Raw genomic sequence first — 18,321 nt, forward strand, 5'->3', positions numbered from 1 at the left:
TAAACTCACTGCTGTTGAGTTGATTCCAACTCATAGTGACTCTATGAGACAGGATAGAACTGCCCCGTAGGGTTTCCAAGGCTGTAAATCTTTATGGAAGCAGACTGCCTCATCTTGAGATAGGTTCAAACCACCAACCTTTTGGTTAGCAGCCTAATTTAGATGGGGACAGTGGTGGTTCAGTGGTAGAATTCACGCCTTCCATGTAGGAAACTAGAGTTCAATTCCCACCCAGTCAATCCTCCTATACACAACCACCACCCATCTGTCAGTGGTGGCTTGCATGTTGCTATGATGGTGAGCAAGTTTGAGCAGAGCTTCCAGACTAAGGTAGACAAGGAGAAAGATCTGGCAATCTACTTCCAAAAATCAGCAGATGAAAACCCTATGGATCAGAACAATTGGATCCACAACCAATTATGCACATGGTGCAGGACCAGACAGTTGTGCTTGTGGTCGCCATGAGTCAGGGGCCAACTCCAAGGCAGCTAATAACAACATTAACAATTCTAGTGAGAGAGTAAATGCCTATGACGTGTCCAATGTGGACGTGATGACTGGAGTTTGGATTTTTTCCTGAAGGCTATGGGTAGCTTTTGAAGACTCTGTAGTAGGCTGAATGGTGGCCTTCAAAATATAAGTCCACCAGGAAACTGTGAATGCGACCTTATTTGGAGAAAAGGATCTTTGCAGATGTAATTAAGGTAAGGATCTCAAGATAAGACCATCCTGGATTACAGTGGGCCCTAAATCAATGACAAGTGACCATAGAAGAGAAGAGGAGGAAAGGAGACTTAGAGGAGAAGGTGATGTGAAAACAGAAGCAGAAATTGGAGGGTTAGGTCTGCAAGCCAAGGAACCCTAAGAATTGCTGGCAGCCACCATAAGCCAGGAAAGAGACATGGAATGAATTCTCCCTCAGAGCTTCCAGAAAAAACCAACTGCACCCACACCTTGAGTTTGGACTTCTAGTCTCCAGAACTATGAGAGAATAAATTTCTGTTGTAAGCTACCCACTTTGTGGTCATTTGTTAAGGTAGCCCTAGGAAACTAATACACCCTTGAACATTAGAGCTAAAAGAGAGTTTAAGTGTCATCAATTCAACCTTTCATTTTATAAGTTAGTCCCAAGGGGATAAATTATTTGCACTAATAATAGCTATGAAAAGACAACTATACAGGCAGTCTCTGGGGAACAAACATCAGACTTACTTACAGTAGTTACAAACCAACCCCCGCCAAAGCCTATTATATTAAAATTTGAGGTACATACAATGGTTCGTAATAACAAATGGTTGCTACTTTGTGGCTCGCATCAAAACATTATTATTACTGTATTATTATATTAAGGATGTTTTAATGTATCTCGAAGTGTGTTTTTAATGTTTTTTATGCATCAAATGGTACATTAGATACTAGATACTAAGACAACATTGGATGAACCTAACCATACCTGACTAACTGTTCTGCCTTATATAAAAATTTGACTTAGACAGATTTAGGAATTTAACTCATTTGTAATCTGAGGACTGCTGTAAACCAGATTTCCTGAGACTTCCAGTCAAATGCTCTTTTCCTTTGCCTGGTGTTCTACTGCTTTTCTGTCTAATAAAATTCTACTCATTCCTTAAGATTCCTTTCAAATAGCACCTCTCCAACTAAGCCTTCCCTGAATTCCCCTCTCCCCCTTGCAATCCTGGTAAACTTTGTTACTTCCTCTTCTATGTTCACATACTTTGCACTATCTCCATATCTATGCTATGGAACTTACTACACTGTATGGTATTATTTGTTTATGTCACCCCACTCAACTATGAGCTCCTAGAAGGGTGAAGATGTCTTACTCATCTGTACATTCCCAAAACATAAGCACAGTGCCTGCCACATAGTAAGGGCTCAATAAATATTTGCTTAATAAACAATTTCTACAAGTAGTGTCTCCAATGAGCTCTTCTGTGTTTTCAGGAAGGTAAATCTCACAACAGGATGAAGAATGGATTAGAGAGCTTTTAGAAAAAGGAGACCAGTAAGTGGATTCTAGTAATAATCATGACTAGATGTGACATAGTGGGTAAGGCATGTGGCTGCTAACCAGAAGGTCAGCAGCCCACCAGCTGCTCTGTGGGAGGAAGATGAGGCAATCTACTTCAGTAAAGATTTACAGGCTTAGAAACCCAACGAGGGTCGCTATAAGTCAGAATCGACTTGATGGCAGTGGGTTTGGTTTGGTGAGGCAGGCTTGGAAACCTTATGAGGCAGTTCTATTCTGTCCTGTAGGGTTGCTATGAGTTGTAATTGACTTGATGGCAGTGCATTTGTTTTTTGGTTTTGGTAGAGGTAATGAGGGCCTGATTTAATACAGTGGCTGTGGTAATAGAAAAGAGAGACTGCTGAGAGAAACACATTTTTAGGGTGAGAGGGAGGACTTGAATATGACTCTGAGGTTTCAAGTCTGGGTGATTGAGAGGGTGATGATAGCTTTAGGTGAGATAGGAAACACAGGAAGAGAAGCAGATTTTGGAGGAGATGAGGAGGTTGAAACTAGTATTGTTTTTCCATTCCCAGAGTCACCTTCTAAGTCATACCTCCTTTCAATGTCAGGCTAAGGTGGGTATTCTAGTTCTGATTAGAGAAGAGGAAAGATAGCTATATATTTAACCATAGGAGCCAAGACTGCATTTCCTATCCTCCCAAGACAATGGAGCATTGACAAAGAGAGGAGCATAGCATATGATAGGGGGAGGTTCAGACTCTCCACTATATAAGTAATGATTTAGAGAAGTTATTTGGAAATGGTGGCTGAAGTGAACAGATCCTTTCTAGGATCTAGGTGGTCTGAGGTGTCTTAAGTCCGTGGCAATAATGTAACCAACCTTAGTTTCTATTTAATGCCACCTGACAGTGGCACCTAAACTCCCAGAGACTTAGCCTGTGTGACAGTACACATTTGCCACACCCTCTGTAAAGCCCTGGTCTCTAAGGTTCTTTCCACCGGAAGCTCTGACAAAGGAAATGCGTGGGTGGGTGGGGGCTAATGGGTGAAGGGCCCAGGTTCCTGACACAGACTACACCCAGGGAACGAATAGCAAGCGCCATGTTGAAGCCATCATTGCCACTCAGACTCTTTTTATTCCTGCAGCTGCCTCTGCTGGGGGTAGGGCTGAACCTGATAGCCCTCACACCCAATGGGACTGAAGACATCACAGTCGGTGGGGAACTTGGGACGGGGGCAGGGGGGAGAGGGGCTGGTGAGAAGGGGCCATACAGAAATCTCAATTCTGTCATTGGACTATGTGGGCAAAATTTAAGAGCAGAGTGGGGCGGGCAGGGGGATGGGTTCCCTGCCACATGCTAGTTGTTCCTCTAACTATTATTTCTTCTCTTCTCCTCCCCCACTTCAATTTTTCCCCAACTTAGATTTCTTTCTGACCTCTCTGTCCCCTGGATCCCTCAGTGTTTCTACCCTGCCCCTTCCAGAGGTTCAGTGTTTTGTGTTCAATGTCGAGTACATGAATTGCACTTGGAACAGCAGCTCTGAGCCCCAGCCTACCAACCTGACTCTGCACTATTGGTATGAGAAGAGATGAGGGAGTAGCACACAGGTGGAAGAGGAGGTGGGCTGGATGAGAGAGATTGCGTGGGGACCAAGAAAGAGGGTAGCCAGGCTTCTCACTATTTTCTCATGGGACAAGTCATAAGTCAGTTAGACTTATGACTTAGAAGATGAGGGTGGGTTGTGGACATCTGTAGTACTCAGATTTGCCCCACTGCTCCTCTTCCTCTCAACTCTTCTCTAGGTACAAGAACTCTGATAATGATCAAGCCCAAGAATGTGGACACTATCTATTCTCTGAAGAGATCACTTCTGGCTGTTGGATTCAGAAAGAGGAGATCCATCTCTACCAAACATTTGTTGTCCAGCTCCAGGACCCAAGGGAATCCAAGAGGCAGGCTGTGAAGACACTAAAACTGCAGGATCTGGGTATTTGGAAAGAGGGAGTCAAGAGACCAGGGATATTGTAGGGTGTTTGGGTATATGGAGTGATACTCTTGGGCAGAAAGGAGGGAGTGGGCAATTGGGATGTGGCTACTTGGGCAGACAGGAGGAGGTGAGGGATTGGGATAGGGAAGGAAGGAGGGATAAGGGGCACTACCTTCAGGATCCTGACTTGTCTAGGCCAGGGGAATGACCACACACGCACACATATCTCCAGTAATCCCCTGGGCTCCAGAAAATCTAACACTTCACAACCTGGGTGAATCCCAGCTGGAGCTGAGATGGCACAACAGATACTTGGACCATTGTTTGGAACATCTGGTGCAGTACCGGAGTGACCGGGACCACAGCTGGACTGTGAGTGACTGGGGAAATGAATGTAGCAGCTAAGGCCAAGCAAGTGGGGATAAAAGATTCAGTCAGCCAGATAGGACGACCTAATCCCAAATTTCTATGCCTTTGCATCCCAGTTCCTCTGCCTACCAGTCTCAAGCCCACCCTCCCTCTCCCCCTTATCTCCTTTCTCTGTCTTCACCAGTGATTTTCATTAAGCTTTCCCTACTCATACTCTCCCTAATACTAGATAGACAAGTAAACAAAAAGCAGCCTTTAAGAGAATCTGGAGAGGAGGCATTAGGTTCAAGCCAGTGAAGGGAGCAGTGTTATTTGAGTAGTTAAGAGAGGAGGGAGGAATTGGGAAGAACCAGAAGATAACATTGGGGTGGGGGAAGCAGCACGTTCTAATTTTCCCTTATTTTATAGACATCCACCTTTCTCTGGCCCTCTTTCTCCCAAAGGAACAATCAGTGGCCCACAGACATAGTTTCACTTTGCCTAGCGTGGATGGGCAGAAACTCTACACGTTTCGTGTTCGGAGCCGCTATAACCCACTCTGTGGCAGTGCTCAGCATTGGAGTGAATGGAGCCACCCAATTCACTGGGGGAGCAATACATCACAGGGTAAAATACATGACCCCAGTCCACAAGCCCAACACTCCCAACCTTTCTAATGCACTATCTTTTGCTCTACTTTCCTATTCCTAAGCTCCCCACACTGGTGCCCCATCTCAGTTCACTGTACAATCCCAATCCCCAGGAAGCAAGGTTTTTTTGTATAAGGTTGGGGCAAGGTGTTATTATGGTAGGGGAGTGCAAACTGTTATATACGGAGGCAGAGAAATACTCAAAAGGTTATAGAATGTATAGGATTTCCCTACAGCTTTCCTAGAGAACCAGCATGTTGAAGATGGCTTTGAAATCAGACAGATATAGGGTTTAAATGTAGTTCTGACATTTACTACCCCCTTGGTCTTTGGTACATTACTAACCTTTTTAATTCTGTTTCCTCACCTGTAAAATGAAGGATAATAACTGTTTCTCCCTCTTAGGTGTTGTAAAGATTAAAAATACTAAAAGTATTTAGCACAGTGCCTGACACCAAGCTGGGACTCTACAAATAAATACTGGCACATAGTAGAAGCACCACAAATATTAGATCCCTTTCCCTTTCCTCTTTTCTGTAGAAAATCTTTGGCTGTTTGTATTGGAAACTGTGCTTATTCCCCTTGGCTCCATGGGTTTCATTATTAGCCTCATCTTTGTGTACTGCTGGCTGGAAAGGTGAGATTTGGGTAAGCCCAGGGGAAAAAGAGGTGGGAGTGGCTAGGAATAGTAGAAGAGAGTTATTTCAGGGCCTCTAAGAGTAGGGGGCAGGATGATAAGGAACAAGGGATCACCCAAGAGGGCATGGTGATGGGAAGAAGCTACAGGCATAGAGAACATGGAGTCACTGCATTCTATATTGGGGAACTGGGAGAAGGGTAATAAAAGAGCTTAACCAATATTCTCTTGCTTTCTGTTTCTCCTCACTTAGGACAATGCCCCGAATTCCTACCCTCAAGAACCTGGAGGACCTAGTTACTGAATACCAGGGGAATTTTTCGGTGAGAACACTGCCATAAGCAGCCTTCAGTCTGGCAACTGCTGACAGCCTGCCAGCAAGACAGAGGGAAGGAGGAAGGGGGCCTGAACTAACCGTCAGGATGTGGCCAACCAAACGGGCAATGGGCTAGACAGAGACACATAGAAGAACTGATTATAGATTGGGTGAGGCAGATGGAAACTGTGGTATTGGGGGCCCATGGGTCTGTGCCCTTCAGTAATCACAGCAGTTGTAGACATTTTGAGATCTCCCTTGGCACAGACCCTGGGTTTTCACTTCCTGCTCCTAAATGATCTCTGACCTGGAGATATCTATCTTTAGGCCTGGAGTGGTGTGTCTAAGGGACTGGCCGAGAGTCTGCAGCCAGACTACAGTGAACGGCTCTGCCACGTCAGTGAAATTCCCTCAAAAGGAGGAGCCCTAGGAGAGGGGCCTGGAGGCTCCTCCAGCAGCCAGCTTGCCCCTATTGACCTCCCCCCCTGTTACACATTGAATCCTGACTCCTGATACACTGACAAAAGCCCAGAGTCCTATAGCCCCATGCTGTACTAACTTCCCCTTATCCAATCAGTCTGGGTCCAATGTTCACCTCGCTTCTCTGTGGCTGAGTTTGAATTTTATGCCCTGCATAACTGCCCTTTCATTTAGTAACTCTTACCTGAATTATCCTTTTGCCCTGCAGTTGTTTCCCATCTCCCCCAGTTGGCCCTTCTTTTGCTCAGGAGTCTCTCTTTCTGTCCCTCCCTCCCTTTTCCCATTTACCCTTCAATTGTTACTGAATCAATGAGAAATAAAGTGTCTGTTGATAATAATAAGTTTGTCTGTCATGTTCACAAAAATAAAATAAAATATTTAAAAAAGTGAAGCAGAATAGCATGGGGACAGGGAGCAGGAGAAGCATGGGGTGTAATAAGGGTGGGAGACATAGTGCTGAGGGTAGGAAAAAGGTGTAGTAGACCTATGCAGTACTTTAACTGGAAAATAGTACTGTTCAAGAAACTTGCTTTCCTCTAGGTGTTCTGCAGTCATTCCAGAGTACAGTTTAGAGTTAGATTTACCACATTTGCCTTCATTCCCAACTAATCTCTTACAATCTAACCCAAATTCCTCTCTTCTTATCCTTCCTCCACCTTTTGCCATACATACCATTTCTGACCTCATAATCCCTCAACTGAGGCCTCAGGCCCCACCCCCTAGGGATGCTGGTTATCCATAACTGCCAATAGCTCTCTTCTATATGCCCAGTCTGGGCCTCCTCTGGCCTATGGGACCCATCTGCCCCTCCAGCCCCCTAACCCTATGGGCCCACTTGGCCCCCAAGACCCTCTAGAACATTCTACTTCTGCATGAATCATCAGGCCTCTCTATGAAGATTAAGAAAATCTTGAAAGCATGTTCATCTTCATCAAACATGGAGGTGAGGGGCACCATACAGCTGTAGTCTGTGAACAAGGGTGGTGAGATTTGAGGGCACTAATCACAGGGATTATGTAACTAAAGATGGGTCCACATGCCCCATCTCATCTTTTTTCAGATAATCAGCAGTTTCTGGTCAATACCAATTGCTCCATTCTCCTGTTGTTGCATTACATTCGCCGTAAAATGCGGTTGTTTAAAACAGGTGAGGAGTTTGGGGAGGGGACTAATGGCCAAGGGCCAGTAGTAGTAGAATCATGCCCGGCCCCCAAACCCTCCTCTTGGCAAGAAAGGAGTTCCACATAACCCCACAGCTTCTCCAACCCATTCTGTATAGGATCACTGACCTCTTTTGTTCCCACTCTCTTTCCTTAACTGCCTCAATTACCCTGTGGTTTCCCACCAGACACCATCGATTTGTGTGATGAAACAGGGACCATGAAGTTGCTTTTCCTGGTGAAGACCCCTGGAGACTATGCCAGCAAATTCCTTACACCCAGAAACACCTACTACGTTTGTAAGGTGGAGCGTGGAGGACCAGGTAGAGGCTTGGGAATATTCCCCAGAGATAGAGCCAAGCCCTCAAGATAGATCATGAACCTTGTCCTTAAAATAAGGCACCCTCAACCAGATCCAAATTGACTATCTCTAGTCAGTTGAAGAAAGAGCACTGCCTCTGTGACAATAGATTATGTTCACACATACCATGTCACCCCACCTTATCCTAGCGATAGACCTAAGGGGAGGAAATAAGGTACACCACCAGCTCAAAGTAGTGTTTAATGTTAGGGTTCTTAAATCTTGGGCTTTGAATGGGTAGATACTAGGTAACAGAGGTTGGGGACAACATATTGCTGTGTTCACAGGAATCCGATTTCGGAATGCCTACAGAGCTTTTGTGCCCCTCCTGAAGAATCCAGAGCCTGAGCTAATTGGTAAGGAGCATGATGGAGGAGGGAAGAACATGGAGAGTACAGTACATATCTGTGTGGTAGAGAATACAGGGTAGGGCTAGTTTACACTGTAGGATCACAGGGTCCTAGGAAAAGGGGAATAGGATCCAGGTCCACTCTAAAAACGAAAAAACGCATGCATGCCGTCGAGTGGGATCTGACTCATAGCAACCCTTCCTTCGGTTTCTGAGGCAGTATCACTACGGAAGTAGATTGCCCAACCTTCCTTCTGAGGACTGGCTGGTGGGTTTGAAACACCACCCTTCAGGTTAGTAGTCAGATGCCTTAGGCACTATGCCACCAGAGCTCCTTGGTCCATTCTAGTAGGAGGGATATTTAGCTCAAACCAGGTGAAGTGTGCAAGTGTCATTCACCCCTCCATCTGCTCCAATTTCTGGGCCATCGTCTCAGTACATCTCCCTATCACCAGCACCCCATTATTTCCATCTTTCCCTTCATCCCTTTCTTCTTGGTGTCTTACTGTCCCATTTCTCACTGAAAAGGGCAAAACTTAGTCACTTTCAGATCACTCCTCAGTCTAGCCTTAGGCCTGGTTATTGCAACTGACAGTTTGAATGATGAGGAGGGCTGGAGATAGGTAAAGTCTCAGTCCTCAGAGATTTGGGTGCCTTTTCATGTTTCCTAGATTCACTGCGTACACAATGTGACTTCCTAGAGAAGAGCCGAGTGAAGATGCTTAAAATCCAAGAAGCAAAGAAGGTCACTGTAATTGAATCCACGGTGAACCTCCCAGTAAGACTTCCCAAATGCAGTTTGTCTTGGCAGCCCTCTCTTCCCACCAACCAACTGAAAACTGCTCAACCTTGGCCCCCTTGGATGAATTTCCTTTCTCAATCCAACATTCATGTCAAAGTCCTGCCTCCAACTTTTTGTCCTTCCTTTGGCCTTAGTTTGTTAGAAACCTTCCCTGCAGGGGCTTCTTTGTGTGTCTGCTTACTACGGACCCTTTCCTTTTCCAGTCTAAAGGAAGAAGAGCAGAGGAAGAAGGTACCACTCGTAAGGGTCCATTAAAGACCAGACCAGCCTTAGTCACCAAGAAGGATAAACGTCGTCGTCACCATCATCGTAACTAAATAAACTAACCAAGGGAGAGCAGCAATACCTGGTATGAAATTACTGGAATTTAATGTATTTCCTTTTTCTAGAAAGACTTCTTTCCCCAAGATTTGCACCAAGGCTTAAGAAGCCCCAGGCACAGCGGAGACTCTGAGGCTTAATGGGGGCTGCAGTGAGCACCTGGTTGGGGATGAGGGAAGACTGTGAAGTCTAGTACAATGAGGGGAGCTCTGGTGGCTTAGTGCCTAAGGCATTTGACTGCTAACCAGAAGGCTGGTGGTTCAAACCCACCAGACACTCCTGAGAAGGAAAGTTGGGCAACCTATCCGTAGAGGTACTGCCTCAGAAACCCAAGGAGGGGTCTCTATGAGTCAGAACAGACTCCTCGGCAGTGAGTTTTTTTGGTTTAGTACAATGAGCCTTTGAGGGATAGAATGAGGGGTATTCTTAAACCAGACTATCACTCCTTGGAAAGCCTATCTCACAGCCCACCTACTCCTGCTGGGGTTAGGTGTCAGGTATGTTCCCTCCCCTCACTACACTCCACCCCCTCCCCCTGACAAATTCCCTCACCTTTCACCTCTCTGGCTCTGGGCAGTCTCTCCTGCCCCCCCCCCTCACTGCCCTTTACCCTTCCCTCCTCTTTCCCCCTTATACCCTGGGAGCAGCAAGGCAGCAGAAACCAGAAATGGTTATAAGCATTTATTGAATTTATTCATTTATCGATTTGACACACTTCCCCACTCCAATCTAGCACATGATATAATCTGGGTAGGCCAGGCTCTGACACAGGAAACAAAGGGAACCCACAGCAGGGGCGAGGGAGGGGACAATGCAAAGAGAACTGGGGGAGGGGCTGCTTTAGGGGATAGGGTAAAGAGGGAGCCCCAGATGGCCTCCCTGGCAGGTGCTAGTAAGCCTGATCCATGTACCTCCCCATCCCCGCTCATTTCTCAGACCCACAGCTAAGATCCCCAGTTTCCCATTCCATGTTTCTTCCCTCTTCACTCTCAGCCACCACAAACACTTTCACATAACCTCTGTATTCAGGGAAGGGGAAGAAGGGCAGGGACAGCTGTCAGAGGCCTTGAACAGGGAGGTCTCCATACTTAACTTTTACCACCCTAAATCCTTCCCTCCTTCCCTTCTCCCACTCCATCCCCTTCCCAGGCTCTAAGCTAATTCCAGGCTTTCAATTCACTCTCCCACAGTAGCACTAACCCACACTGGGTCACAAAGAGTGTGGTTGCATCCCAACACTGTTCACTCCCAGGCACAAGTTGATAGAAATAGGGGACCTGGCTTAGCCTTTCCCTTAAGGAAACTCCAACCTATTTCTGTGTAATTTTTTTTCTTAGACCTGGTCCAAATGAAAGTTCTTAACCTTATTCACTATTGCTCCCTATCGCTTCCCCCTTGTTTCCCTTTTCTCTATTGGCCTTCTCTCCCTCATTTTCCTGGATCTTCCCTAGTATTATCTGTAGTGTTTGTATCATATCACTATGACAAAGCCTTCAGAAAGAAAAGTACCTGACACTGTTAAAAATCTCTATATTTGTGTTTATATTTCTTTAAAAGTTTATAAAAAGCTTTTCTGTTACCTGTAGCCCTCCTAGGGGTGATTTGGCCTCGCTAACACTCCAGTGCTTAGGTCTTGGCCCTTCTAGATTCCTCCTAGCCCTCTACCCTGCACCACAGGTCTAAGGGACCACTGCGTAACAACTCCAGGCTCAACTATACCTGGCCCAGCTCAGAAAAAACTCTCTACAAAAAAATCCTGCTCCCAAAGGCAGGGGTAAGGCCACTGGTGACTTCACATTTCCAACAGCATTGCCCACCCCTGTCACAAAGCCTAGGTGGTGGGAATGGGGGAAGCCAAGGATGGCTCCCAGAGGGGGCCTTACCCCCTAATTGGCACAGTGAGAATAAACCCTCTCCCTCTCTCCCTCCCTCTTCCCTCCCTCCCATAGTCCCCATATGGGGCAGCTTTTATCTTCATAGTTTCCTTAACTCCCACAAGTGACCAGACCCCACCCTAGCTCTAAAGCAGGGTACCAAATCCTGGGGAGGGGGTCAAGGGTAAGGAGTGGATATGGACAGCCTAGCTCCACCTCTGAAGCAAAGGAGAAAGCTTCCAGCCATGCTTCAGGGATCTGTGGGAAGAAGAAACAGCAGAGGTAAGAGGTTTATCTGGGGAACGACCATTTTCCATCACCCAAGTTTATACCAAGGGAAACAGAGACCCCTCCCCACCTCTTCTCTGCTACCTTGTAGGAATGGGCACTGCTGAGGGGCATGGAGGTCTCAACCAGAAACTATGCCACTCTAATATGACAACCTTTCTCAAATTGCTCAGGAGTTCCAGCTACCCTTTGTTTTAAAATCTCCCTTTTGCTCAGATTATGGGACTAGCTGGGCACCTAGGAATGGGCAGAAAGTTGTGAGATGCTAGGGTGATTAGGGAGTGCTGTACCTGGCTCAAAGTTGAAGTCCAGTCCCTCGCCCCCATCCATGAGGTCACTGATGATGTTATCCATGTCACACTCCAGGTTCTCCATATACATATCAAGATCTAGATCCTGAGGCATTCTGTCTTGGCTTGCAGCTTCAGTAGGGGGTGTGAGCAAAGGAGTACCTAGGGTCTTGGGGATGGGAGCACCCGCCATGGCTGGAGGTGGTGCTATCGTAGAAAGGGAGGGCACCAGACTGCTGGGGCCTGGAGCCTCTAGGGGTTTGGGGTATAAGCTGACTCCTGTGGCTAGCTTACTGGAGGAAGTTATCCCCCCCAGCAACAGAAGTGTTGGAGCCTGGGACAGGATAGGATCTACCTGGGTCATGAGGACATCAGCAGGGGGTAGTGGTGTATCAGAGGTGAGCAGGGCCTCCAGAGACTGGGAGCTTGAGAAGCACCCTTCTCCTGCTGACAGGGGCCCCTCTGCTGGGCTGAAGAGGGAGGTGCTGTAGGTATGTAAGGGGCCAGTAACCCCAGGATGCTGCAAAGAGAAGCCAGAGAGACTATTTCGAGACAGCAGGGAATGGGAAGATGAGAGATTGAGCCCATCTAACAACTCTAGATCTTCATTTAGGGTAGGAGGGACACCCCCTGCATAGTTGCTGACTGAGGCTGGTATTTCCTCCTCTGCCAGCACCTCAGGCTCTGGCCTTACTGGGGACAGCCTTGTGCTGACAGTGCTGGCATTGGAACTGCTTCGTGGACGGAAGGTGGTCCACACATCGGCTTCTTCACGGTTTCTAGAGCAAGGGCTTCCTGACCACTTGGCAAAGTGGCCAAGAGGGCTTGTTGGAGTGGCACCTTCAAGTGGAGCTGGCAGCACAGTTGGTTTCTTCTTGGGGACCTTGCTGCGGCCTCGGAGCAGCTTGCTGCTGCTATCCATGGAGGCTGCCCGGCGGCGGGGTGCTTTGCCATTCTTGCCTCCCTCAGGATTCAGCATCCACCAAGAGCTCTTGCCAGTGGCTTCGTTGTGAACCTTGATGAACTTGCTGTGCAGGGATAGGTTGTGGCGGATCGAATTCTGGAGGGGGCAGAGGCAGCAGGAGAGGGGCATGAGGTGTGTGTGTGGAGGTCAGTGGCCAGCAGTCCAGTCTAAAAGGATGCTGGGGCACAGTAGGGGTTTCCTAGGGATTCAAAGAAAGTCAAATCCCAGGAGGAAATAAATGGATGGAGGCAGGGGAGGGGTGGGGCAGGGAGATCGCACAAGCTCCCACCCTTAAGGCAAGCTGCTCAGCCTCTGCTCCAGATCTTTCTGGGCATCACCTGCTGCAGAGGAAGGAAGATGGGTGCAATCTACTTCCATAAAGACTTCATGCTTTGGAAACTCAAGGTGGGTCGCTATGAGTTAAAATCGACTTGATGGCAGTGGGTTTGGTTGTTTGTTTGTTTGTTTTTGGTTTGGCAGAGGGCACTAAACTTGTCCAGGAAAAGCTCACAGCATTGTACTACTCCCAAGTCTCTGGCGGCTGTCTGGAGCTGGTGGATGTGGGAGAGGCATATCCCTGGCCCGGCAAGAACTAGGCTCAGGTGAGAAAAGAGCATTCCACAGCTCCATCCCTTTCCTTGAGTGCAGGTTGGGTGGAGTTTACAGGACAGTGGTGTAACAGGAGCCCATGACTGATCCATCCTGTGCAGAGTCAGTTCTCTGAAAATGCTGAGGGGCCTGAACCTCAGCCTTGCTGTGCTTCATTCCCCTCAGGGCATTTGGGCTCCAGCTCTCTATAAAATTTGAAGATTCCTTTTTTTCTGAATTCCAACCTTATTTCTTCTAGTCTGCTGAACCCCCACCCCCAATTACATTCAGATCTGGCTTCTCCTGTGTCTCAAATACAAGAGGAGCATTCCTCCTCTCCTTGTCCCGGGAAGGATCTTCATTCTCTAAATCCTACTAGCTCATCAAGATCAAGTTGAAATCCCACCTCTTTCCTAAAGTAGTTACTTGACTTCTGCAGCCAATTTCTTCTACAATATATATTTTTAATCTGCACCACACAATTTTACTCAGTCTATGTATTGCATTGTTTACAGTTTCATGTAATTAGTCTCATCAATTGTAAGCACCAAGGGCATGGATCATTTTCTCCAGTCCCGAAGCCCCCAACAGTGCCTCTCAGAGTGCCAAGCTCAGATCAACATTTGTTGTTTGATTGGTAGGTAGCCTCTGGGCACAGTGGTGAGGCTCCAGTTGAGGCTATGCCAGCTCTTGAGTGCTTGGTTATTGGAAAATATGTCTTCCCTTCCTCCCTCACTAAAGTAATGACATTCTGCTAGTGGTAAGTTTCTTCCAGGGGCTCCTGGAGAACAGACTGGCAGCTTTTTCAGTCCTTGAACCAGTTTATTTCTACTGGTTGCCTCAGGCTAGTTACACCACTGCCTACCTGCCCCAATCTCCCTGCTCTTCCCTACCTCCTTCCCAGCTCTTCCCCTACTTCTCAGGAATTTGTGCATAAATTCTCTAACCTTAAGGGCATTTGACCTCCCAGGTGAAACTCTTCAGAATTTAGAAACTCAGGCGGAGCTAAGAAGGGCTTGGAGCAATTAGGAGGCTGAGGCTACAGTCAGAAACCAATCAATCTGACTGATGCTGTACGATAAGAAGACTCTTTGCCTGGGGAAAGATGTTTGAACAGTTTCTTGTTCTAGGGCTCTTTAGCCAAAGAGTTCCTTGTCTATGTGGGACCCTGTTATAATGGCATTCAAAGTATTCTTTTGTGTTGATGCTCCTTCAAGGAGTAGCACTTGTCCATCTAGCCAGGGCTTTTAGCAACTCAGGAGCACAGTGACTTCTGGCACCATGATTTTCCCCTCTTCATCCTCTAATTCCTAGGTGTACTGAGAAGGCCATTTTTTAGTTCATCTCCTCATCTTTAGGACTCAGAAGTAGTACAGCCTCTTATCTAGAGAGGTCAGCTCCTTGGAAGCCTACAATTCTTACATGTTGGAAGGGAGTGGATGCTTATTGCTCCTTGAGCCATCCAGCCTATGTGTTCTTGTTCTAAGTGAGTGCTGCCCCCTGGTGGTGTGGGAGTAACCTTAGCACATCACTGGGGAAGCCAGTTCAGGCATGAGGCTTTTCCTCACATCTCCAGGGCTCTGAAGTCCTAGGTTCAGCTTGATTTGGTTTTGCTATCATTCCAAAGAGAGCAAGCCATGTACTTCTTACATTCTGGAAGAGAATTTGGCAGCATGGACTAGCAGAAAGAGCATACGATTTATAGTTAGAATACCTGAAGTTAACTAGGCCAGTACCCTAACCTTTTTGTACTTATTTTCCTAATGTGCAAAATACGCAATCTCAGAATTGCTCTGAAGATGAGTCACTGGGTCTGGAGGCTCAGGACATCAAGATCAATTGGAATAAAAAGGTCCACAAAGACAATGTTCTACATCCTACTCTGGTGAGTAGTGACTGGAGTCTTAAAAGCTTGAATGGCCATTTAAGGTGAAACCATTGGTCTCTCCCTGTCCAGAGCAAAGAAAAGTGAAGAAAATCAAAATACATGGAAACATTTAGTCCAAAGGACTAATGGACCACATAAACCCCAGCCTCCACGACCCTGAGACCAGAAGAACTATATGATGCCTGGCTACCATTACTGACTACTCTGAAAGGGATCACAATAGGAGGTCCTAGATAGAGTGGAAGAAAAAAATCACAAAAATCACAAAAAAGACCAGGCTTACAGGTCTGATAGAGACTGGAGGAACCCCCGAGATTATGGTCTTAGTCATCCTTCAAGCCTGGAACTGAACTCACCCCCATGGCTCAACTTTCAGCCAAACAATAGATGGGCCTATAAGGTGAAGAACAACACCAAGTAGGTATACCCTCTTTAGAACAACCAATCATACAAGATCAAAAGGGCAGCAATTTTCCCAGGGATAAAGCTCAGAAGGCAGGAATAGATAGGAAAGAAGGATGAATGGAAGTGGTAAACACAGGGAGGAAGTGGGAAGAGTGCTGTTTAATCGTGAGGATTGCAATCAATGTCACAAATCAAACTGAATTGTTGAATGGAAAACCAATTTGTTCTGTAAATTGTCACCTAATTCACAAAAGTTGGAAAAAAAGAAGTTTTGTAAAGATGAATGAAATGGAATATTTTAAAACTACTTTGTAAAATGAAAAGCCCCATATAAGTGTAAATTATAAGGAGGGACTACAGTCCTACAGTATACCCAACAACTTGTGGTTATTTCTTCTACACTGGAAAATGAACAAGGGAAAAGAAAAACAGCTGTGTAGGCTGGGTCCAAGGAGGAGAGTTCTTTATAAACTGAGACTGTGGTGTGGCAGTCTACCCAGAAATAGTGCCAAGGGTTGCAAGTCAGCTGTCCTGTTTTCTGTTCTTGTCAACCTCTAAGGATATTGCAGATTTGATCTCTCAATCTCCTATACCTAGGGGAAGATCCTCTGTTCATTCAACCCTTTGTACATAGTTGTATGCTGATGTCACCACCTGGGGGGGCAAGACATTAATAGAGGTTGTTGTTGTTAGGTGCCATTGAGTCAATTAAGAATCATAGCAAGCACCCAGTTTCATGATTAAAGAAATCAAACTAGTTGTCACCCAATGGTGATCTTATGTGTTTCAGAGTAGAACTGTGCTCCCTAGGGTTTTCATGGCTGTGACTTTTCAGAAAGCAGATCGCTAGGCATCCCTGGGTGGGTTCAACCTTTTAGTCAGTAGCCTAGTGGTAAACTGTCTGTGCCCTGAGACTGCTATTTCGTGATTAGAAGCCTTATTACTCAGGACAAATTTTTAGATTATTTTGTGAGATGTTTCCTCACAGTTTATTCATGGAAAGCCAAGGAAACTCTCAGCCTTGTGCTCTAAAAATCAGAACTCTATCTTCTTTATCAGGACTAATACTGCCCAGCAGTAAATAAAGACTTCTCCCAAAACTTGAATAGCCCCTTACAAGGGAAAATTTCTTGGCATTATAGGGTAAATTGAGGCAAGTACCAGCCCAATCCCTTTTTCTTCTTAGTGTGCAGCCATGGCTAGCTACCTAATCCTATGAATATCACTCTTTTTATCTTTTGTTCCCGCTTGGGTAGAGCAGCCCTAGTATAGTACCTCTACACTGAGGTATTGGGAGGCAAGCGGGAAATCCAAGAAATCCCACAGGAATGAGAGAAAAGGTGTTGGGGTGGGAGATGGGGAAGGAGGGATGGCTAGGGTCATGTGGGGGAATCCACATAATTTCTGCTGTACACAGGATAAAGGCTTCTCTGTGGGAGTTTTTGGGACAGCCCAGGCCAAAGTGCTGGGAGTGTTGAGCAAGGAGCAGAGAATTCAGTTTTCTCCAGGGCAGGGACAGTTGTCTTATTCATCTGTGATTCTCCAGCATCAAGCACAGAGTATGGCATATATACTATGTACTAAGCAAATGTCTAAATGAACATTGAAGGTGGATTTCTGGGCTTGCAAAGGGGTGGGTGGTGGTAAAAGGGGCTCCAGAGTAGAAGTAAGGAGGATGGGGGCCCTAGGGTAGGTAGCACTGGGGCTGAGGTAAGGAGTTGATAGTTACCTTCCATCCTGCTGAGCTGTTGCTGTCACCCTTGTCCTTGAAGTACGGAACAGTGCGGACCATCCACTCATAGATCTGGGCGAGTGTCAGTCGCTTCTCGGGGGCGCTTTCAATGGCCTGGCTGATGAGTTCTGCATATGACTGATTTCCCCAGGCATTCCGGCGGGAGCCTCCCTTCCGAGGACCTGTTACAGCCCCCAGGATCCCAGGCTGGGGCCCCACTGCCGGCTCTGGGAGCCGGGAGGGCAACAGGATCGGGTCTGAGCGCCCCTCCGTGTGTACCTTCTCTCCTAGAACTGGCTCCACCTCGGGCGGGTCGGGTGGCTCTGTAGCGAGCTCTGGTCGGGGAAGGGGCCAGGTGCTGGAGCGGGGACGGCTCTGGGGTTCGAAGTCGGGATCGAGGTCTATGATCGCGGCAGCCTCTGTGGCTGAATTCCCATTCCCTAGATCCATACGTGGAGTTGGACCTTCGCGGCTCGGCATTCAGTGGAGCCAGCTACAGTCCCTCACGATGCCTCCCCCCAGGGGGGAAGCACCGAGGGCTAGCGGGCACATTCCTACCAGTCCTCAGAAAGTCTGGAACTTCCCTGTCGCCCCAGGACGCTAGCCCCCGAGCTGTCCCTTTCACACAGTTCTCTGATCCTCTTCCCGACTACAGCCTGTAGACTCAGAGATCTTTCGTAGACACCACCTGTAACCTCCCCCTAGCGAAGACACTTTTTCCAGCCTCTCACTCAGCTTCCTGCTCCTTTAAAGCTGAGAGACGGTATCCGGTCATACATTGCGCTTCCATTACTGACCGTCTCCTTAGCCGCAGTCCCTCCCCCTTTTAAATTGCTGTCCCCCGGACACTCCTCCCAAATTTTCTCCACCGGGATCACTGCCTTCC

At 47.0% G+C, this 18,321-nt stretch overlaps 3 protein-coding genes across 3 annotated transcripts; 2 read left to right on the top strand and 1 right to left on the bottom strand.

Annotated features, from left to right (window-relative positions):
• Positions 1-3,094: 3,094 nt before the first annotated feature.
• IL2RG (interleukin 2 receptor subunit gamma) lies at positions 3,095-6,446 on the top strand. Its single transcript, XM_007958881.1, has 8 exons — positions 3,095-3,209; positions 3,418-3,571; positions 3,798-3,982; positions 4,215-4,354; positions 4,795-4,957; positions 5,521-5,617; positions 5,871-5,940; positions 6,261-6,446. Exons 1-8 carry the CDS (start codon positions 3,095-3,097, stop codon positions 6,444-6,446), a joined length of 1,110 nt encoding a protein of 369 aa, XP_007957072.1.
• Positions 6,447-7,331: 885 nt separating this feature from the next.
• On the top strand, positions 7,332-9,402 carry CUNHXorf65 (chromosome unknown CXorf65 homolog). Its single transcript, XM_007958884.1, has 6 exons — positions 7,332-7,356; positions 7,474-7,560; positions 7,762-7,896; positions 8,222-8,290; positions 8,955-9,061; positions 9,289-9,402. The coding sequence occupies exons 1-6, from the start codon at positions 7,332-7,334 to the stop codon at positions 9,400-9,402; spliced, it is 537 nt and encodes a 178-aa protein (XP_007957075.1).
• A 2,403-nt stretch (positions 9,403-11,805) lies between these two features.
• FOXO4 (forkhead box O4) lies at positions 11,806-17,915 on the bottom strand. Its single transcript, XM_007958882.2, has 2 exons — positions 17,433-17,915; positions 11,806-12,918 (listed from the first exon to the last, which is right to left on the bottom strand). Exons 1-2 carry the CDS (start codon positions 17,913-17,915, stop codon positions 11,806-11,808), a joined length of 1,596 nt encoding a protein of 531 aa, XP_007957073.2.
• Positions 17,916-18,321: the final 406 nt, after the last annotated feature.

The sequence above is a fragment of the Orycteropus afer genome, unplaced genomic scaffold (genome assembly GCF_000298275.1).
Source record: "Orycteropus afer afer isolate SDZICR_OR568_19922 unplaced genomic scaffold, OryAfe1.0 scaffold01188, whole genome shotgun sequence".
Taxonomy (NCBI): Eukaryota; Metazoa; Chordata; class Mammalia; order Tubulidentata; family Orycteropodidae; genus Orycteropus; species Orycteropus afer.

Excerpts from the sequence above, each read along its gene's own strand:
- IL2RG (XM_007958881.1), top strand. The coding sequence starts at position 3,095 with ATGTTGAAGCCATCATTGCCACTCAGACTCTTTTTATTCCTGCAGCTG. Across the intron at positions 3,210-3,417 it reads GACTGAAGACATCACAGTCG|ATTTCTTTCTGACCTCTCTG; the intron begins GTGGGGAACTTG and ends TCCCCAACTTAG. Across the intron at positions 4,958-5,520 it reads GGGGAGCAATACATCACAGG|AAAATCTTTGGCTGTTTGTA; the intron begins GTAAAATACATG and ends TCTTTTCTGTAG.
- FOXO4 (XM_007958882.2), bottom strand. The coding sequence starts at position 17,915 with ATGCCGAGCCGCGAAGGTCCAACTCCACGTATGGATCTAGGGAATGGG. Across the intron at positions 12,919-17,432 it reads ACAGCTCAGCAGGATGGAAG|AATTCGATCCGCCACAACCT; the intron begins GTAACTATCAAC and ends TGCCCCCTCCAG.
- CUNHXorf65 (XM_007958884.1), top strand. The coding sequence starts at position 7,332 with ATGTTCATCTTCATCAAACATGGAG. Across the intron at positions 7,561-7,761 it reads AATGCGGTTGTTTAAAACAG|ACACCATCGATTTGTGTGAT; the intron begins GTGAGGAGTTTG and ends GTTTCCCACCAG. Across the intron at positions 7,897-8,221 it reads GGTGGAGCGTGGAGGACCAG|GAATCCGATTTCGGAATGCC; the intron begins GTAGAGGCTTGG and ends CTGTGTTCACAG.